Consider the following 22,869-nt stretch of genomic DNA (forward strand, 5'->3'; position numbering starts at 1 on the left):
TTCCAGGACAGCCAGGGCTACATGGTGAGACTTTGTCTTGGAGAAGAAAAAAAAAGAAGAAGAAAGGAAGAAAGAAAGAAAGGAAGGAAGGAAGGAAGGGAGGGAGGGAGGAAAAGGAGGAAGAGAGGGAGGGAAGGAGAGAGAGAGAGAGAGAGAGAGAGAGAGAGAGAGAATATGAATGAGAGAATGAATCAGTCTTGAGTACTCTCAAAATTCTCATGTTGAAGCCCTAGCCACACAGCACCTCAGAATAAAACAATATCTGGAGAAGAGACTTTAAAAGAGTGTAATAAATTAAAATGATTTCAATAGATCTCCCCCTAATCCAATGATTGGTATTCTCATTAATATCCTCATCAGATCAGAAAATGGTGGCACAGACCCACAGAAAGTAATAACAATGGAGAGACAGGGATAAAATGACATCTACCTGTCAAGGAGACCTCTGAAGACATTGACCAAGCCCATACCTGTCCGCAAACATTGAGCCTCCCAAGCTGCCAAAAGAAAAAATATTAAAATAAGATTAGATACATTTCTGCTGCTTGCACTGAGCATGCGTTATACCAGATCATCTCTAGAAGGTCAATTCTGAGCCTAAGATGGGTAGGTTGTCAGAGGTAATGCTGGAGGTCCACTGTAGTCACAAAAGTCTTACGAGAAGAAGTCTAAGTAGCAGGGCAAAGGTCAGTAAGGAGAGAGGTTACCATGTCTCTACCTTTGGAAAAAAACAGAAGTTCGTGATCTGGGCCTCTTCACAGATGGATTCAGAACATACAGAAGGGAAAACATGGATTCAATCTAGAATCCCCATAAGGGGCACAGTGGTTCTCCTATCAACACAGTGGCTTTAACTCAAAGGTAGTGAGTGATTCCAGATTTCCACCCCCAAGACCTGAAGATAAAACCTTTGTGTGTTCCTTTAAGACTCCGAGTCTGTGGCAATTTGTTACAGCATCTGCAGGAAGGCAGGCAAGCATTATACTGCTGTTTCACTGTTTGCTACATTTGTATATTCTTCTCCATAGCCAGCCCCTCCTCATCCACTTCCCAAATCCACATCTTTAAATCTCATCTGGGTTATTGGAAGAGCTTCCAAATTGATTACTTTCAGTCCTTTCCATCCTCCAAACTATTCTGCCAAGGTGATTTTTCTAATTCAGCACAATCAGGTCAGTCTTCTAATTAATTAAATACTTTGGCCCTGGCCAGTTCTAGGTACAATGGTTTCATGACAAAAGAGCCCTCTGTGGCCTCTCTGCAAACCCCCTGCAGCCTGTGGTAAATGTCAACCTAGATTTTCTGCCTTTGCTTTCCTCACCACCTACCACTGGATGCTTCTGCCCCGTGCTAAGCTCTCAGGACTCCTCAAGCACACCATGCTTGGCATTGCTGCCCTTTCTGCCTACTTCATGATTCACAAGTCCTTCCCCCCTTCCCAAAGTAATCTCATCCTTGTCAGCAGAGGCAATTCAGCTGTCTAAATTGCCTACCCTGTCTCCTTTGGACACTTTTTTTCCTCTTTAGATACTCTGGAGACAGTAGCCCCTGCAGTTGTTGTATTGTCACTGCTGGATTTTCCTTCTCTTCACCAGAGCCAGAATTCTGCCTCTCAAAGGGCTTCTCAACGCCCACATGCTGCTGGTGTAATTTGGGGGAAGAGGAGGTAGGTTTTCATGTACTCATCCACACAGATACTCATTTGGTAATTACTCTTGGCAGAACAACGTGGCATTCACAAACATACAAATATGCACACACACGCACACGCACATGTGCACATGCGCATGCACACACACACACACACAACTGACTTAATGTCTACCATCTAGAATGGCATGGTTAGGTAGGCAGACGTGCGTTAAGATTAGAGAAATGCTCTGAACTCCATTTTTTAATAGGGTTATTTGTCTCCCTGCAGTCTAACTTCTTGAGTTCTTTGTATATTTTGGATATAAGGCCTCTATCTGTTGTAGGATTGGTAAAGATCTTTTCCCAATCTGTTGGTTGCCATTTTGTCCTAACCACAGTGTCCTTTGCCTTACAGAACCTTTGCAGTTTTATGAGATCCCATTTGTCAATTCTTGATCTTAGAGCATAAGTTCAGAGCTAAACAAAGAATTCACAGCTGAGGAATGCTGAATGGCTGAGAACACCTAAGGAAATGTTCAACATCTTTAATCATAAGGGAAATGCAAATCAAAACAACCCTGAGATTTCACCTCACAACAGTGAGAATGGCTAAGATCAAAAACTCAGGTGACAGCAAATGCTGGCAAAGATGTGGAGAAAGAGGAATACTCCTCCATTGTTGGTGGGATTGCAGATTGGTACAACCATTCTGGAGGTTCCTCAGAAAACTGGACATTGAACTACCTGAGGACCCAGCTATACCTCTCTTGGGCATAAACCCAAAAGATGCTCCAACATATAACAAAGACACATGCTCCACTATGTTCATAGCAGCCTTATTTATAATAGCCAGAAGCTGGAAAGAACCCAGATGCCCTTCAACAGAGGAATGGATACAGAAAATGTGGTACATCTTCATAGTGGAATATTACTCAGCTATCAAAAACAATGACTTTATGAAATTCATAGGCAAATGGATGGAACTGGAAAATATCATCCTGAGTGAGGTAACCCAATCACAGAAAAACACACATGGTATGCACTCATTGATAAGTGGATATTAGCCCAAATGCTTGAATTACCCTAGATGCACAGAACACATGAAACTCAAGAAGGATGGCCAAAATGCGAATGCTTCTACTCCTTCTTTAAAAGGGAACAAGAATACCCTTGGGAGGGAATAGGGAGGCAAAGATTAAAACAGAGGCAGAAGGAACATCCATTCAGAGCCTGCCCCACATGTGGCCCATACATATACAGCCACCCAATTAGACAAGATGAATGAAGCAAAGAAGTGCAGGCTGACAGTTACCAGATGTAGATCTCTCCTGAGAGACACAGCCAGAATACAGCAAATACAGAGGCAAATGCCAGCAGCAAACCACTGAACTGAGAACAGGACCCCCGTTGAAGGAATCAGAGAAAGGACTGGAAGAGCTTGATGGGGCTCGAGACCCCATATGAACAACAATGACAAGCAACCAGAGCTTCCAGGGACTAAGCCACTACCCAAAGACTATACATGGACTGACCCTGGGCTCCAACCTCATATAGGTAGCAATGAACAGCCTAGTAAGAGCACCAGTGGAAGGGGAAGCCCTTGGTCCTGCTAAGACTGAACCCCCAGTGAACGTGATTGTTGGGGGCAGGGTGGTAATGGGGGAGGATGGGGAGGGGAACACCCATACAGAAGGGGAGGGGGAGGGGCTAGGGGGACGTTGGCCCAGGGAAAGGGAATAACAATCGAAATGTAAATGAGAAATACTCAAGTTAATAAAGAAAAGAAAACAAACAAAAAAAAAAAGATTAGGGAAATAACCAGCAGTAGGAAAGCCCAAGGAGATAGCCAATCATAAGCTCCAGAGACGGAAAGATGACCTCATAGCTAGAGAAATAATGGGGAGGTTCTGGAGAGGGGCAGTTTTCTAAAAGCATCATGGGAAGCACCTGAGACTGACAAACCCTAAATCAATGACTCCCTCTGCTGCACCTAGTGGCCTCATCAAACCATAAGCACGCCTTGGGAAGATAAGTACCTCACTCATAGAAGTTGACTTCTCAAAATATATTGAACATGGCAGGTGGACAGGGATGTGTGCATACCATTAGGAGGCAGAAAAAAAACAGCCAATTATTATTAGTGAGTCACTACGGATGGCTAAGGAAGCATTCTTATCATTAGGCATTGAGTCTAAAATAATTTTATGTAATAGAAATCCAGGAACTGATCAGTGCCATGACTAATACAGGGTAGATGTCTCTTTTCAAGGTCAACTCTTGCTCAAAAAAAAAAAAATGAAAAATGATTCTCTTCCTTGACCCTGATAATGGATAACTAGAAGCAGATTTATGTGGATGGAAATGAGTGAGTCAGAGTACTTTCTTTATCCCATAAATTAAAAAAAAAAAAAAGTGGATTAAGACTGACTTGTCTCCAAGCAACATATATAAATGCAATCACAATTTAGTGATTTTAGTACATAAAATAGATGATCAAGAGATTCACTTAAAATTATTCATGGCTGTCTTTTCACTATTTCAAGAGATTTTTAAAAGCTTCTTCCTTGCCAGATATCCCATTGCAAACCTTTACCAGTAAGGCTAGTGGGCCAAGCTATTTCTGTGGCCAAAATATAAATGAATGTTAAGGGTCTCTCAAAGGAGAGGCAGTTTAAGAGCATGAGATCCATAAAGGAGAGAAAGAAAGGGGATGGAATGAAAAGGGAGAGAAGGAAGGAAAAAATGTCCAGGAAGGACTGGAAGGGAGGGAGGGAGGGAGAGAGGGAGGAAGGAAGGGAAGGAAGGAAGGAGGGAGGGAGGGAGGAAGGGAGGAGGGAGGGAGGGAGGGAGGGAGGAAGGGAGGGAGGGAGGGAGGGAGGGAGGGAGGGAGGGAAAAGGGAGAAAAACAGGAAAAAAGAGAGAGAGAGAAAGAGAGGAGAGAGAGACAGGGAGAGAGACAGACAGAAAGAAAGAGAGACAGGGAGAGAGGGAGAGAGGGAGAGAGGGGAGGGAGGAGGAGAGAGGGAGAGAGGGAGAGGAGAGAGGGAGGAGGAAGGAAGGAAGGAAGGAAGGAAGGAAGGAAGGAGGAAAGGAGGAGGAGGGAGGAGGGAGGGAGGGAGGAGGGAGGAGGGAGAGAGGGAGGGAGGAGAGGGAGAGGGAGGAGAGGGAGAGGGAGGAGAGGGAGAGAGGGAGAGGAGGGAGGAAGGAAGGAGGAAAGGAGGAGGGAGAGAGAGAAGGAAGAAAGAAGGAAGGACTGTAAAGATAAGATTAAAAGACTTTCTTTATAATTCAAGTGCAGATAAGGGAGTAATAAATAAGTTAACTAGATAAATTTTGTGTGAAATGAATGGAAATCTTATAAAAACCCAAAGTACATGTAGATGTGAATGAGTTAATGCTATGACAAAGAGGAGTTTTACACACAGAGCATGTACCAGAGTGAGTTTATTAGATGGTCTTCAAATCACACAAAATTAATTAAAATTAATTTAGGTGAAAACACAATAAAAAAGACAAGTGTATTTTGATGTCTTTAATAAAGTCCCAAATGAAACAAAAATGCTCATCTAAGAAAATAAAGTACTTCTATATTAATTGCAGAAGGGAGAAGAATATGTATGCATAACATTGCCTGAGTGTTTTTTAACATGGCGTGACAATTAGGCACTAATGAGGGATACTTAAAATGAGAGATGGCTTTTAAAGTTGGAAACAATGACCTTCTTGCAGCTTTGTGTGTACTTAACTACTCTGTGTCTTCGTTGCTTTTCCTACAAAACAGAGATGAGAAGTTCATCTGAGGAAGTTGTGTTGACTAAATAAGTCAATTCAGGGAAGTTGTGGCAAAATGTTTAGCACACTGAACACACGTAAATGATCGGTAATTATAGTAACCAGGATCTGCCTCTCTGCAACATTCACATTTGTGTGGAGAGTTCCAGTTTGAGGCAGGGTTTGGCTGTCTACTGAGGGAGTTTTGTAATGTTAACAATGCCATCAGATCTGAGCTCTGATTCCAGCACCACCACTTGGTAGATGCATGGCCTTGAGCAAATCCTTTGGTCAATTTGATCAACTGTTAAAAAGGAGAGAGAGAGAGAGAGAGAGAGAGAGAGAGAGAGAGAGAGAGAGAGAGAGAGAAAGAAATCACTTGTGCTCTGCCCCAGTGCTAACACCAAGTGAGGCTGGTGCTGATCTGACTGGGCTTGGTTTCTCACTGCCATAGTGGAGCCTGAACCTGGGACTTCACTTGTGTTAGAGAGATAGAGTAAGCAGCTATCACTGCTGTAACTCCGCACTTCTTTTGCCTTTTCCTTTTAAAGCAAGCTGTTCTGGAAATCATGGTCCTTCTGTCTCAGCATCCTGAGTAGCTGAGATTGTAGGTGTATGCTACCAGGTCTGATTAGTTTCATCTTACTTCTTAAACATAAAGTTTTATTTGTATGTAAAAGCTGGACAGTGGTATTGATGGGGTTGGGGCCCATTAAATAGAAAGGAATATAGTGCACCAGCATTACTCAGACAGGCTGCAAGGTGCCAGGTCACAAATCAAAAATCCACTTGGTCTCACCCCCACATCACAGATCACACCCCACACAGCCTTCAACTTCATGATGGTGTTTACCTCTAGAAATGAGAGGCAGATAGGAAACTAATATCAAACTCAGTCAGAGTTTCCTGATGAACAGCTCCAATTGTTCTTGTTGAGAGTTGTTGATTGATTGTGTTTGCTTTTGTAGGCAAGGACTCAATTAGTCCAGGATAGCCCAAACTCAACATAGTAGCAGTATCCTTGAACTCCTAATCCTCCTCCCTCTACCACTCAAATGCTAGGATTACAGTCAGGGGCAGCCACACTTGCTCTGTTTAGTCATTTTTGATCTATAGAACCTCTAATAATCTTTTTGTGTACACTGGAAAGTCCAGGTTAAACACAAGGCTCAAAACCAGGTTCCATGGCACTCAGCACTGTGTTTTCCCTTTATTTTGCAAATACGCATAATATTACATAATCAGACACTGCAATCTATATTTAAATTTGTTTAAAACTACTGCATTTTGTAAATTTTTATATTGTAAACTTCTATTTTATACCCAATAAACTAATGAAATATTTTAAAATATATGATGTTTTTGGCAATCCAAGAAAGACCTGGGGAGCCATCATGAGGGAGATGATTTGTGAGAGAACCCAGCTTTTCAGAATGGTCAAGACTAAGGAAAATAACTCAGGTTTTAAATGGTGACAATTATTAGGTGAGAGGTTTGCATTTATATATCCCTGTAGTTAGTTCAGAAATTTAATCTCCAAACCATAGATTAAAAATGTTATGGTTATAAAGTTCATTCTAATGAAACATCTCCAGTAAGAGAAACGTATTTCTCTAAGTCAGGCCACAGTAAGCTTGAACTAAGACTCAATGTTACAAGGCTGCAGTGGGGTAAAATCCGAGGCACTGCAGCTTTAAGAGTTTAGGTGCATCTCATCCAAATCTGCCTGACTCAGTAAGACCAGTTTGACCATCAATAACATGCTGCAAATTATAGCAATACCTCTCCGATTTATTTGTACTAAGCTCTAACTATAGACTTTCTCCTGGAGAAGCTCTAGTGTATTTTTAAAACCTAAGTCTCCTTCTTCTGGCTTTTCTGGAATTGATTCACAGCAGCAGAGTGCTAGCATTACACAGCAAAAAGGAAAAGCAGCAAGTTGGTGTAAGCGAGGAGCAAATCTTAGCCCAGAAAACATGAAATTTCCACAGAGAAAGTGTTCAAGCTGATTAAATACACATACAAAAGACGGAGTATGTTAATATTTATGAAGACTTCAAGCTAACTTTATAATGGCAGCAACTGGCAGAAATATAATATAATATAATATAATATAATATAATATTCAATGTATACAGTATTTGGTAAGAGAAGTAAGCATACTGAAGGGGACTTAATGCCAGAAAGGAGATGCTGCACCAGACGGATTTGCTTTAATTCAAAAAAACAATAGCAACATACACATATGACCCAATTGCTCTGATAAAAAAATCTTTCTCTCCTGGGGATATTTTCTCATTCCTTCCCACATATGAGACAAATCAACAAGCCTGGGCTGTTGTAAACTTTGACATCTGAGACTCAAGCAGAAATGAGTAAGTGGTCTGGTTTTCTTTTCAATTCATATCTTCCTCTCCAGCAGACTCTGTTCTGGGCCTCTTACATCAACCACCCTTTTAATAACTACCAAAGGAAAATCCATAAATAATTATTCATTATAGGCTCTAGAAGTAGATCCCAGGCAACACCATGGGACTCGCACCACAGCAGGCTGCTAGGATCGTATCATAGGCAGATGCAACCTACCCACTGGGCAGTGTGTTCCCTCCCTCCCTGCCTTCCTTCCTCCCTCTCTCCCTTCCTCCCTCTCTCCTTCCTTCTTTCTAGAGCTTCTTGCTGCCCCTCTCCATCCGTGTGTGTGTGTGTGTGTGTGTGTGTGTGTGTGTGTATAAAATCTTAAAAGAAAAAGTAAGGAAGTAAAAAAAAGGAGAAAATATGATCTATATATAATATACATCTTCATTTTTGACCCAATAAATGAACCTTTTGTGCAAATATTGTATTTCCATTTCAATCAAGAGCTGTCCTGACTCTCAGTAAAACCAGCTTGACCATGCTGCAAATAAATATAACAGTGCCCCTCCAATTCATCTGTACTAAATTCTATCTATAGACTTTCTTCTGGTGAAGCTCTAGTGTTTTTCGAAACCTAAGTCTCCTTCCTTGGGCTTTTCTGGACTTGACTGGCCAGCAGCAAACCCTCAAATTCCTTATAGTGCTTTCCTCTTAACTCAAGTTAACATTCACATTTGTCCTAGTGAAGGGGTTAAAAATAGAAAAAAAAGTTCTTCCATTCTCCAGAAAAGCAATTCAAAATAGACAGTATCTTATTCAACAATTCAGAGATAATTTCATTAAAACTCAGACGTCTGAATTATATGTATAGCTTCCTTCTTTGGAATAAACCACAAACATACTGTAGTAAACTCAATGCCAGCCCCATGGTGCAGTGAAGTTGGATGCCTTTCTCGCTCATTTTCTCTGTTGCTAGTATGTTACAGTGCAACAGCTAGAATGTCACCAAGAGAGGAGATATGCAAACTATTTCTCTCTGTGAAAAATATTGAGGAAGTAAATTTTCTTCAAAACCTCAGGAGAGAAAAGGGAAAGAGAATAGCTGCCCTTTTAACAATAATAGTAATTTTAGAAAGACTGGTGGGTTTACCCTTCAAGTCACCTTCAGGACAAATATAGAAATGAAAGGACAAAGTGTAAAGGGGAAAACTGCAGAAAACTATGATGGGACTGAAGCCATAATTTTTAAACCATTAGCACATTTTCCCCTTAATGAACTTATACATCTCTGCATCATCCCTTAAGACCAAGATTAATCAATAGTTGAGGTGACATTGAAGCTAAGTTGTTATCAGCACCAGGTTTAGCCTAAGTAATCGGCCATGACTTTGTTTGCAAGCAGCGCTTTCCTTTCTGCAACTGGTTGGATGTTTAACAATTTTTGAGTTGGTTTAGACACCAGGCAAAACAGGCTGATTTTGTGAAATTAAACACATGTTTCCTTGTAAATGTCTCTGCAGAGTCTTCTCATTGCCAAAGCCTCGCAGAAAGCTCGCAGCTGAAGCCTGTTTGTTATCCATGTGCTATCACTGCAGGGAGCTCTCCCCACTTAGTGTGCAGCAAGATCCTGCGGCAGCTTCCTACATCTCAGTAAGAGCAGGCAGTCACACAGAGCTCAAGGATAAATGCCGCATAGTTAGGATCAGCATTTATGGTATCCTGCTGAGGTCCCTCCCTGCTAGCCCACATCTGACAGGCCCACCAAGTTTTCCTTTTCATTTACTTTTCCATAGGAAATCAATACATTTGGGATTTACAGTATTTGCAAGTTAGTCCTCCACTTTGTGGAACATTACTCTTAGTGACTTGAGTCTGGACTCTCTCTGCCTGAACAGTAAGCAAGACTCAGCAGATCAGATCAGCCTCATACCCAGCCCCCTCACCCTCCACCCCTGCAGCCTGCAATGCTGCAGTTTCACATCTGAGAACCAAAAGAAACTCCTCAAATGAGTCCTTTTCCTTTTAAAAATTGACTTCTACCTTAAAATGTATGGGCTGGGGGCTTATAAAACTACAAAATCAAAGCCTGGGAAAGGAAGGCGTCTGTGACTACTTACTGACTAGAGAATATAAGCCAAAAGAAAGAAGGTGCATCAGTCTGTTGCCTCTGCTTCCAAGCACCAGTTTATTCTGGCCCACAGCAAGCATTTCACAAACAACAGCTACTCCTCTCTGTGACCCCCAGCTCTGGGAATTAGGACTGCATTCCATCCTACACTTTCCTCAGCAGGACTCTGAACTTTTTCACTCTGAATGTTCCCAAACTGCAATCCAAAATAGAAGGGCACTTTCAGTTAAAAATACACAACCAAAGGAAACCCTCTGTGGAATGTTTGTTTAAATAAACATGCTTAAAGGATGCTCGATCTATTCCAAATCAGTCATCAAAATCTACATAAGGAAATATGCTGCATTTTAAAGGGGGGGAGGTTTATTCAAGCCTGAGCTGAGTCTGCCCAGTTACCTTTCAATTAATTTAAAACTAATTCAGTTGCCCTGTCAGTTGTTACAGTACACATAAGTAGTACCCAGAAAGAAAGATGACTATGCAACTTTCAAACTTATACATGCTATCTCCCTGGGTTTTTCATCTCGGATTTCCCCTTCCCAATGATAGTTGACCTTCAAATTTCAGGCCTTGTGTCTCCTTTCCTAGCATCCATCATTTGTTGCTAAAGTCAAACTGGGTTTCAAGTCTCTGTTTTCCTTAACTGGGTTTAATGAATTTTAGTTGCTTTCAAAATCTGCAGTCTGTTCATTGTGCCAACTCTGCAGTGCAGAGAAATATTAGCGTGGGTTTTCCAGCTTGTTTCCTACAAATAGTAGCTACAAACAGGTTTAAGAGTATTCACTGGGGAAGGTGAGTCAGAAGTGACCCTCCTCTGGGCTCCGGAAGGCTGTGAAACCAGCAGCATCCCAAGGGCTCGCCTGGGCGCTGTCCTTGGTGCTGCCGGGTCCTTGGGCGTCGCAGCGCCTTACCTGCTAGAAGCTGCAGATGTCCCCCAACCGTTAAGCAGACTGGAGCGCCACTTCCCACTTTTAACACAAATGACTAACCCAGCCTGTCCTCTTTGTCCCCTTCCCAGAGGTTTCAGGCGGGCCACTCCTCAAAAACTCTCTCCTTTTTTCTTCTGAATAACTCTCAGCTCATCTCTTGCTGCTTTAAGACAAGGAGTAGGGGGAGGAGAGGGAGGACAACGAAGATAAGGATGAATGGGGGAAGACAAAAGAGAGTGGGGGATTAAGGGGTGAAAGACGAGGCTGCAAAGAAAAAAGTACCAGGGGGAAGGGGTTCAAGGGAAATGCCCGGTGAGAAGAACTTTTAAAAAAGAACAAAAAAGTAGAGGGAGAAGGGCGCGGGGGTCGAGGGGGGGCGGACGGGGAGGATGTGTGTGATAAAGAATAGCAGACCCTAAGGCCAAAAGTAAGGAAGAAAGAGGCTAAGAGGTAGGGAGCCAAAGGAAGGCCTCCTGGCCGAGGAGAGCTGCCCAAAGGGCCAAGAGTGACGAGACAAAGAAAGGGCGCTGGGAAAGGGCACTTGCTCCAAAGCTGTAAACTGCAAACTGCAGGTGAAAAGCAGAGAGGGGGTGACAACTGGTCTGGAACCCAAGGGGGTGCTAGGAAAGGATAGGGCCGGCGAAACCCAAGTGTGGGGTCCAGTGAGGCGCGGACCCACGTGGAGGGTGGAACGGCCGCTGAATCACCGCAGGGCTTGTCTCCCCCTTTCCCCCACCCCGGCCGGGTGCCCGCAGTCCCCGCCTCCTCGGCCGCCGCCTCCACGGGGCGGGGCCCTGGCCCGGGACCAGCTGCTCCGCTATAAAGGGGCTGCGGCGAGGCCAGCAGAACGCTGTGACAGCCACACACTCCAAGGCCTCCAAGATGAGCTACACGCTGGACTCGCTGGGCAACCCGTCCGCCTACCGGCGGGTCACCGAGACCCGCTCCAGCTTCAGTCGTGTGAGCGGTTCCCCGTCCAGCGGCTTCCGCTCGCAGTCCTGGTCCCGCGGCTCGCCCAGCACCGTGTCCTCCTCCTACAAGCGCAGCGCGCTCGCCCCGCGCCTCGCCTACAGCTCGGCTATGCTCAGCTCGGCCGAGAGCAGCCTCGACTTCAGCCAGTCCTCTTCGCTGCTTAACGGCGGCTCCGGCGGCGACTACAAGCTGTCCCGCTCCAACGAGAAAGAGCAGCTGCAGGGGCTGAACGACCGCTTCGCCGGCTACATCGAGAAAGTGCACTACTTGGAACAACAGAACAAGGAGATCGAGGCAGAGATCCACGCGCTGCGGCAGAAGCAGGCCTCGCACGCCCAGCTGGGTGACGCTTACGACCAGGAGATCCGAGAGCTGCGCGCCACCCTGGAGATGGTGAATCACGAGAAGGCTCAAGTGCAGCTGGACTCCGATCACTTGGAGGAAGACATCCACCGGCTCAAGGAGCGCTTCGAGGAGGAGGCGCGGCTGCGGGACGACACCGAGGCTGCCATCCGCGCGCTGCGCAAAGACATCGAGGAGTCGTCGATGGTTAAGGTGGAGCTGGACAAGAAGGTGCAGTCGCTGCAGGATGAGGTGGCCTTCCTGCGGAGCAATCACGAAGAGGAGGTGGCCGACCTGCTGGCCCAGATCCAGGCGTCGCACATCACCGTAGAGCGCAAAGACTACCTGAAGACAGACATCTCCACGGCGCTGAAAGAGATCCGCTCCCAGCTCGAGTGTCACTCCGACCAGAACATGCACCAGGCCGAAGAGTGGTTCAAATGCCGCTACGCCAAGCTCACCGAGGCGGCCGAGCAGAACAAGGAGGCCATCCGCTCCGCTAAAGAAGAGATCGCCGAGTACCGGCGCCAGCTGCAGTCCAAGAGCATTGAGCTCGAGTCGGTGCGAGGCACTAAGGAGTCCCTGGAACGGCAGCTCAGCGACATCGAGGAGCGCCACAACCACGACCTCAGCAGCTACCAGGTAGGAACCGCGGCTGCGCGGCCGGCCTGCGCCAGCGCCAGCGCCAGCGCCGCGCGTCCCCGACAGGACACTCGAGCGAGCGCGTGCCCAAAGGCCCTCTTGGTCGCGCTCCCTGGTGGCGGCATTCCAGTGAGCGCACGAGCGCCTCAGAAGCGAGTTAGCCCTAACCCTTAGTCCTTGCTCCACCCCTCCTCGTTGCTCCACCCACATGCCGCAACTTACTTGAAATCCCCATCTTCAAAAACTGTCCCGCGGTAGATTCTACTGTAAAAGTAAAAAGGCGCGTTCTGGTGGTTGAGAAATATTCCATTTAATATGCAGAGGCACAAATAATCTCTTGTATTCCTGCCTCCTTCCTCGCTCCACCCACCCCCACCCCCCTTTGTTTCCCACCCCCTCCCTCCCACCCCTCCCCCCTACCAGCCCCAACTCTCCACCCTGCCTCCAGCCAGGATGGGCGGAGCTCTCAAAGCTAACTCAGTCCAGAGTTTGGGTGGGGATGGGAGTAGGGGGCTAAGTCCTCCGGAGACCTTCCTCAGAATCCTCAGTGCTCCCTGTGAGGGGAGTTCTAGGTTTACCAATCTCTGTGCGTGTTGTACCTGGGAACCGTCTGGTTGTTTTTTGTTGGTTTGTTTTGAATTCTACTACCATAAAAGAAAAAGGGATAGCTAGGCGTGATGTCTGCGAGGTTCGTGGAGCTGGAGGGGGGGGGGGAGGGGGAGGGGGAGGAGGGGAGGGGGGAGGGGGAGGGGGGGAGGGGAGGGAGGGGAGGGAGGGAGGGGGGAGACGAGTTCAGAGACCAGGATAGAAAGTGTCATGTGAAGGAAGTTTCTAGAGACTCCCTGTACCTTTCAGGACACCATCCAGCAGCTGGAAAATGAGCTTCGGGGAACAAAGTGGGAAATGGCTCGTCATTTGCGAGAATACCAGGATCTCCTTAACGTCAAGATGGCTCTGGACATCGAGATCGCCGCATATAGGTACAGGATCTCTGCAGACTTGGTGCAGGCACTGTAGGCACTGCAGAGGTTGATGTGAACAGCCTCCCCCACCCCCACCCCACCCCGCCCCTCCTTAAGCCAAAGCTGGCAGGTAAGACAGGCTCAGAGGCCTGATTCCCCAGCTCAGTTACAAATCGAATCCTAAGTATTAAGATACAGTTTTATCAATTTTATTCAGCTTTAAGGAATGACTGTGGGGAGGATCGAGGAGGAGGAAGGAACTGGGACGGGGGGCGGGGGGAGGGGGGAGAAGATTGATACATACTCTATGAAAAAAGGCCAAAGGTGCATGAAAGAATTGTTCTTTTGAGTTGCTAGGGGCATACCAGTGGGTTTAAATTTTTGTTTTAAGCATCTGTATGTCTGATAAGCAGACAGGGTTTTACTTTTTAATATTTCATCTGATGGCTTTCTTTTATAATGCCAAGGACAAACACCAGGTCATTCTTCTCCAGTTTCTCTGTTACAGCTAACTGTTGCCATCCTCTGGCTGAGACTCGATATAGACACGTTAGAATATAGGTGCACTTATTTTAAGTCTATGGATGATATACATGCGTTTAATCTGGCTATAAATGTAAATCTATTAAATGTGTACCTACATACATAAAGTATCATACCCTCCTATCTAGACCTATGCAAGCATGTATGCATAGAAATATATACAATTAAACATATAGGCAAATACAGATTCGATCTCTTTATCCGTAAACTAGTTATAGGTCTCCTGAGTAATGCTGTCCTTCAGTTGACCAGATTCAAAGCGTGTAGTTCTTGAAGAGGCAATCATTTTCTGTAAGGCTGTTAAGAGCAAGAACAAACTCACTTTCTTTTTAAGGGAACCAAATGACAAATAGACATTCTGTCACTGAAATCGTAGAACGAATTGTAACTTGTTCACCTATATTAGTATGTAGCTATAATTTAAATTCATCAACATTCTGACTTGTGCACAATAGTTTTAATTTTTAAATTGAACGTTTTATTTGCTTTAAAAATTCAAACAGATCAATTGCTGACAATTCACAATTAAAATGATGAGGGAGGCCACAGTTTGGGGGACAAAGTGGGTTGACCACTAGGGACAGTTTTAGCATATTCATCCTACACCAGTGGCGAGACTGCAAGACTGCTGCAGAGCTGGATTTACTAGCTGGGTGTGGCTAGCTGTCTACTGGGAGTGGCTAGACACTGCAGCAAAGGACTGGCTGGAGCTCTTGGAATATGATAACCATGTCGGTGAAATGACAGCGGGTACTCACTGTTAGAAAGAATGTTTCCTTATGTGGTTCTATTTGTTCAAAAGTGCCCACTACATTAAGCTTGTGGTAATGAAGATTAGGAGACCAAGTAAGTCTTTACTGATGTCTCATCCTCTGGTTCACTCCTTAGGAAACTACTGGAAGGTGAAGAGACCAGATTTAGCACATTTTCAGGAAGCATCACTGGGCCTCTGTACACACACCGACAGCCCTCAGTCACAATATCCAGTAAGATTCAGAAGACCAAAGTTGAGGCCCCCAAGCTCAAGGTCCAACACAAATTTGTGGAGGAGATCATTGAAGAGACCAAAGTGGAAGATGAGAAGTCAGAAATGGAAGACACCCTCACAGCCATTGCAGAGGAATTGGCAGCCTCTGCCAAAGAGGAGAAAGAAGAGGCAGAAGAAAAGGAAGAGGAACCGGAAGTTGAAAAGTCTCCCGTGAAGTCTCCTGAGGCTAAGGAAGAGGAGGAAGAGGAAAAGGAGGAAGAAGAGGAAGGCCAAGAGGAAGAAGAGGAGGAAGATGAAGGTGTCAAGTCAGACCAGGCAGAAGAGGGAGGATCTGAGAAGGAAGGCTCGAGTGAAAAGGATGAAGGTGAGCAAGAAGAAGAAGGGGAAACTGAGGCAGAAGGTGAAGGAGAGGAAGCAGAAGCTAAGGAGGAAAAGAAAGCTGAGGGAAAGGTCGAGGAAATGGCTGTCAAGGAGGAAATCAAGGTCGAGAAGCCTGAGAAAGCCAAGTCCCCTGTGCCAAAATCACCCGTGGAAGAAGTAAAGCCAAAACCAGAAGCCAAAGCCGGGAAGGATGAGCAGAAGGAGGAAGAGAAAGTTGAGGAGGAGAAGAAGGAGGTAGCCAAGGAATCACCCAAGGAAGAGAAGGTGGAGAAAAAGGAGGAGAAGCCAAAAGATGTCCCAGATAAAAAGAAGGCCGAGTCCCCAGTGAAAGAAAAGGCCGTAGAGGAAACGATCACCATTATTAAGTCGGTAAAGGTGAGCCTGGAGAAAGACACCAAAGAGGAGAAGCCTCAGCAGCAGGAGAAGGTGAAGGAGAAGGCAGAGGAGGAGGGGGGTAGTGAGGAGGAAGTGGGTGACAAAAGCCCGCAAGAATCCAAGAAGGAAGACATAGCTATCAATGGGGAGGTGGAAGGAAAAGAGGAGGAGGAGCAGGAAACTCAGGAGAAGGGCAGTGGGCAAGAGGAGGAGAAAGGGGTGGTCACTAATGGCTTAGATGTGAGCCCTGCAGAGGAAAAGAAAGGGGAGGATAGAAGTGATGACAAAGTGGTGGTGACCAAGAAGGTAGAAAAAATCACCAGCGAGGGGGGCGATGGTGCTACCAAATACATCACCAAATCTGTTACTGTCACTCAAAAGGTTGAAGAGCATGAGGAGACCTTTGAGGAGAAGCTGGTGTCAACTAAAAAGGTAGAAAAGGTCACTTCACATGCCATAGTCAAGGAAGTCACCCAGGGTGACTAAGATCGGAGTCCATTGCAAAAGGTTAAGCCATACAACAATTTCAAAATGCATGTGATTGACAGCTTCAAAACAGAATGGGTTCTCCCATGAGGGCTCCAGACATTGTATTTTCCTTTGTGCAATATGAGGGAACTGCATGCAAGCTCAGGGTGCCCCCCTCCTCAGTCCTTGGGGGAATTCAAATGCATGTTCATGTATGTACCTAGGGAATTTGCCAGTTTCCTAAGCTGTTGAAAGAGGGGCACTCGGGGGGATGTCTTGAGATGTATTATGCAAAGTACCAACTGAGCCAAAAATAATAAGTGAAACAGAACTCTCTTAGCCTTAAGAAAGCTATATATGAATACTTATGTTTACCTCACTGGTGCATTTAAAATGGACTTCAGTTCATGGGAGAACCTTGCTGACCTGCACAGTTTGCAACCTTATGTTGATTGATGTTAAATGTCACAGCAGTTCTTGCTCAATAAAGGTCATACTGAAACCATAAACCAGTTGTGTGGTGGTGTGTCTTTTCACAGCGAAGTACCGGCTGCCGAGAACTCCCTTCCTCCAGAGCACATCATCTCTGGGAATTGTTGGTGACCTGCGACATCTCAGTCCTCTGAGAGAATCTAATTGGAAAACATTGCATAAGACGTTTTCATGTACTTAGCCTATGCTTCATCCCGAAACTTTAAAACTATAGTTCTTAAATAAAAATTAAAATGTCATGGGTAAATAAAAGGGAATTTGGTGAGAGAGGTCTTCAATCTGTAGATGGGTACATCTCAAGGGGAATAGTAAATCTTAAGGTAATAATGGAACCATAGCAAGTACCAAGGAGTTGAGACACAACCAGGGAAGTCATGTGTGTCTAGAAGGTGTGGGGTTTAAATAGTAAAGAAATATCCACTCTGGTTAACAGTCATTTCTAACACTGGTTCTTAATTTGGTTGAAAAGGATTTATAGTTTGTTTTTATTAGTTGGGGAAATAATACCAAAAATAAATAAAAGACTTTTGTTGGATTTATTTAAAAAATGAGTTTTTCATTTACGAGGTAAACAATTTTAGGTGAAAAGCCCTGGTCTGGACCAAGGCGAAATTATATGATTTCCTTTCCAAAGTCATCTGCCTTAGACCTTTATATCCATGTATAAATTAATAACATATTATTTTTTCCAAGACTTTATTTCTTCCTGTTAATAAGACAAGCCCAAGGATACCCTCCTTTGACGTTCTCATTAATGTTTTTCAAGGTACTCTAATTTGAAACACTGAAGGTGCCCAAGGAAGCTCAGAGTCCCTAGCAGGTTCATAGTGGTCTTTCCCCAGCCATTAGCCAGACCTTAGTTTTGTTTTGTTTTGTTTTTTTTAAATTTTTTTCTTAATTAACTTTAGTATTTCTTATTTACATTTCGATTGTTATTCCCTTTCCCGGTTTCCTGGCCAACATTCCCCTAACCTCTCCCCCTCCTCTTCTATACAGGTGTTCCCCTCCCCATCCTCCCCCCATTACCACCCTCCCCCAAACAATCACGTTCACTGGGGGTTCAGTCTTAGCAGGACCAAGGGCTTTCCCTTCCACTGCAGACCTTAGTTTTTACCAAATTTGTATATTACCTATTATTTATTTGTACTTTTTCTTTAAAACAACTCAAGGTTTATGTTAAAACACTCATTTTTTTTCTCCAGAGGCAATATCCATGACACCCAACATGAAATGGGGTTATTTAAGTATAACCAGCCAAAACCTCGACTCTGTGGAATTTACAAATAAAATGAGTATACTGGAGGGATACAGGGCAACACCTGGAGAACAATCAGCTGATGAAGCAAGTATTGGGAAAGGGGAGCTGTGATAGAGGTCATAGGCAGCCCAAGGCTGACTCATCCCAGAACTATGTGGCTTTGATGAAAGTTCCAGAAAACAACATCATGTTTGCCTCTCAATTCGGCCAATAACAGAAGAAGCATCTAGATCGTCAGTCCAATCAAAAGTGACTCCAGTCACCTGCAATAGTGGGGCGTGGGGTAGCTCCCCCAAGGCCTGAGAAGGATCAGAGGGAAGAAGGGAGTGCACCACCAGCCCTGAATCCTTCCTACCACCTCATTTGCTTCCCTAGGAACACTTCCCTGTATCGGAAAAGACAGAACCACACTCTGACCTCCTCACAGAGTAAGACAACATTCTTTGATAATCCACCTAAACACTTCTAAATCAATAAATGGACTTACCTACAAGAAGTAAGAATAGAGGCTAGCTCTACTGTATAAACTTTAAGTAGCTACTACATAAGTAAATAGTATTATAAAAATAATCATTTGTTCCTAGAGCAATCTCATCAAACAAAAGACCAAATGAAGGAAAAAGGAGTATCAACAGTGGTACGTGGGGTACAGAATTTTTTTTCTGCATTGTCTTTTTTTCCCAGCATGTACTATTTAAACATGGTATCATCAACCTAGCTCTCTCTGAGGCTCCAACTGTGTACTTACCCACCCACCCCCACTCAGCTCTGTTTCCATCCACTCACTTTCTTTCTTAGCAGTACTTCCACATATGGTAATAGACAAGTCACTATCTTGACTTCCTCACAAATAATAAAGCAACATTCCCTTGATAATCCATGTGAACACTTCTAAATTAATAAATGGCTTGCTGACCCATCAAGTAAGCAGAATGGACCCCTGGAGACTCTGTTCTCCATCCCTGGAATTACAGATTCTGTTGTGAACGACAAATACTGCACTTTGATTTAAAAGAAGACAAACTGAAATTCATGCATCTAAATGCATTCAGTGACAGTGAGAAAGGGTATCCAAACCTCCAAGACTTCAGGAAGCTAGAGGCTGGTATCTCTAACTATAGTCTGTCTCTGGCTACAGGGACACCAAGCTATTGAAATAAGAGAGTTGCTACTTAGCCGATAGATTGCCTTTGAGATCCTGTTCAGTTTTTTATATTGTGAGAATTATCAAAGCTAGTTAGTTCTCAATCTTCTTAATTAAAATATAAAAATATTTTCTTGGCTCCCAAATCCCTTGAGAGAGAGAGCTCACCACCCGGACAGGTGGGCACTCCAGAGACTGCACAGCAGGAGAGAACACCAATACTGCCCACCCCTGGCCACATCCCTGGCCCAAGAGGAAACTGTATAGGGCCTCTGGGAACCAGAAGATAGGGGCACTTGAGTGGCAGGTCCCCTGCACTCCAGACACCACCCGGACCTGAAGGGATCTGATCAACAGCTCTCTGCACCCAAATCCCATGGGAGGGAGAGCTAAACCTTCAGAGGGGCAGACATGCCTGGGAAGCCAGAAAAAGCTACACTCTGCCCACATTTCTGACTCCAGAGGAAAACACTTAATGCCATCCAGGTCACCTGTGCACAGGGACAGGGGAGGGAGCCCTGGGAAAAGGCAACTCAGGCCATCCTGGTTGCCTCCCTCACAGAGCTCAACAGCAGCCCCCCACGAGCAACATGAGCTGCTGGACCACAGGTAAGACCAACTTTTCTGCTCCAAGCGACCTGCCTGATGGACTCAAGACACATGCCCACAGGAACAGCTGAAGACCAGAAGACAGGAAGGACTACACACCCAAAAGCAGAACACTCTGCTCCCATAACTGGCTGAAAGAAAACAGAAAAACAGGTCTAGAGCACTCCTGACACACAGGCCTATAGGACAGTCTAGCCACTGTCAGAAATAGCAGAACAAGGTAACACTAGAGACAACCTGATGGCGAGAGGCAAGCACAGGAACCCAAGCAACAGAAATCAAGTCTACATGGCATCATCAGAGCCCAATTCTCCCACCAAAGCAAACACTGAATATCCAAACATACCAAAAAACAAGATCTAGATTTAAAATCACATTTGATCATGATGCTGGAGGACTTCAAGAAAGACATGAAGAACTCTCTTAGAGAAAGACAGGAAAACATACATAAACAAGTAGAAGCCTATAGAGAGGAATCACAAAAATCCCTGAAAGAATTCCAGGAAAACACAATCAAACAATTGAAGGAATTAAAAGTGGAAATAGAAGCAATAAAGAAAGCACAAAGGGAAACAACCCTGGACATAGAAAACCAAAGGAAGAGACAAGGAGCCACAGATTCAAGCATCACAAACAGAATACAAGAGATAGAAGAGAGAATCTCAGGAGCAGAAGATTCCATAGAAATCATTGACACAACGGTCAAAGAAAATGGAAAATGGAAAAAACTACTGGTCCAAAACATACAGGAAATCCAGGACTCAATGAGAAGATGAAACCTAAGGATAACAGGTATAGAAGAGAGTGAAGACTCCCAGCTCAAAGGACCAGTAAATATCTTCAACAAAATCATAGAAGAAAACTTCCCTAACCTAAAGAAAGAGATGCCCATAAACATACAAGAAGCCTACAGAACTCCAAATAGATTGGACCAGAAAAGAAACTCCTCCTGTCACATAATAGTCAAAACACCAAATGCACAAAACAAAGGAAGAATATTAAAAGCAGTAACGGAAAATAGTCAAGTAACGTATAAAGGCAGACCTATCAGAATCACACCAGATTTCTCACCAGAGATTATGAAAGCCAGAAGATCCTGGACAGATGTTATACAGACCCTAAGAGAACACAAATGCCAGCCCAGGTTACTGTATCCAGCAAAACTCTCAATTAACATAGATGGAGAAAACAAGATATTCCATGACAAAACCAAATTTACATAATATCTTCCTACAAATCCAGCACTACAAAGGATAATAAATGGTAAAGCCCAACATAAGGAGGCAAGCTACACCCTAGAAAAAGCAAGAAACTAATCGTCTGGGCAACAAAACAAAGAGAAGAAAAGCACACAAACATAATCTCACATTCAAATATGAATATAACCGGAAGCAATAATCACTATTCCTTAACCTCTCCACATCAATGGTCTCAACTCCCCAATGAAAAGACATAGATTAACAAACTGGATACACAGTGAGGACCCTGCATTCTGCTGCCTACAGGAAACACACCTCAGAGACAAAGACAGGCACTACCTCAGAGTGAAAAGCTGTAAAACAACTTTCCAAGCAAATGGTCTGAAAAGCAAGATGGAATAGCCATTCGAATATCAAATAAAATCGATTTTCAACCAAAAGTCATCAAAAAGATAAGGAAGGACACTTCATATTCATCAAAGGAAAAACCCACCAAGATGAACTCTCAATCCTAAATATATATGCTCCAAATACAAGGGCACCTACATACATAAAAGAAACCTTACTAAAGCTCAAAGCACACATTGCACCTCACACAATAATAGTAGGAGATTTCAACACCTCACTCTCATCAATGAACAGATCATGGAAACAGAAATTAAACAGAGACATAGACAGACAAAGAGAAGTCATGAACCAAATGGACTTAACAGATATTTATAGAACATTCTATCCTAAAACAAAAGGATATACCTTCTTCTCACCACCGCATGGTACTTTCTCCAAAATTGACCATATAATTGGTCATAAAACAGGCCTCAACAGATACAGAAAGATAGAAATAATCCCATGCGTCCTATCAGACCACCATGGGCTAAAGCTGATCTTCAATAACAATAAGGGAAGAACACCCACATATACATTGAAGTTGAAAAATGCTCTACTCAATGATAACCTAGTCAAGGAAGAAATAAAGAAAGAAATTAAAAACTTCTTAGAATTTAATGAAAATGAAGTACAACATACCGAAACTTATGGGACACAATGAAAGCTGTGCTAAGAGGAAAACTCATAGCTCTGAGTGTCTGCAGAAAGAAACAGGAGAGAGCATATATCAGCAACTTGACAGCACACCTAAAAGCTCTAGAACAAAAAAAAGCAAATACACCCAGGAGGAGTAGAAGGCAGGAAATAATCAAACTCAGAACTGAAATCAACCAAGTAGAAACAAAAAGAACCATAGAAAGAATCAACAGAACCAAAAGTTGGTTCTTTGAGAAAATCAACAAGATAGATAAATCCTTAGCCAGACTAATGAGAGGACACAGTGTGTCCAAATTAACAAAATCAGAAATGAAAAAGGGAGACATAACTACAGAATCAGAGGAAATTTAAAAAAAAAAAACATCAGATCCTACTATAAAAGCCTATATTCAACAAAACTTGAAAATCTGCAGGAAGTGGACAATTTCCCAGACAGATACCAGGTACCGAAGTTAAATCAGGAACAGATAAACCATTTAAAGAACCCCATAACTCCTAAAGAATTAGAAGCAGTCATTAAAGGTCTCCCACCCAAAAAGCGCCCAGGTCCAGATGGGTTCAGTGCAGAATTCTATCAGACCTTCATAGAAGACCTCATACCAATACTCTTCAAACTATTCCACAAAATTGAAACA

The 22,869-nt window shown here is 44.0% G+C and overlaps 1 protein-coding gene across 1 annotated transcript; it reads left to right on the forward strand.

The window, feature by feature from the left end:
• Positions 1-11,655: 11,655 nt before the first annotated feature.
• On the forward strand, positions 11,656-16,997 carry Nefm (neurofilament medium). Its single transcript, XM_032917342.1, has 3 exons — positions 11,656-12,771; positions 13,627-13,751; positions 15,165-16,997. The coding sequence occupies exons 1-3, from the start codon at positions 11,698-11,700 to the stop codon at positions 16,504-16,506; spliced, it is 2,541 nt and encodes an 846-aa protein (XP_032773233.1). The 5' UTR covers positions 11,656-11,697; the 3' UTR covers positions 16,507-16,997.
• The last annotated feature ends 5,872 nt before the right edge of the window (positions 16,998-22,869 follow it).

The sequence above is a fragment of the Rattus rattus genome, chromosome 12 (assembly GCF_011064425.1).
Source record: "Rattus rattus isolate New Zealand chromosome 12, Rrattus_CSIRO_v1, whole genome shotgun sequence".
In the NCBI taxonomy this organism is placed as follows: domain Eukaryota; kingdom Metazoa; phylum Chordata; class Mammalia; order Rodentia; family Muridae; genus Rattus; species Rattus rattus.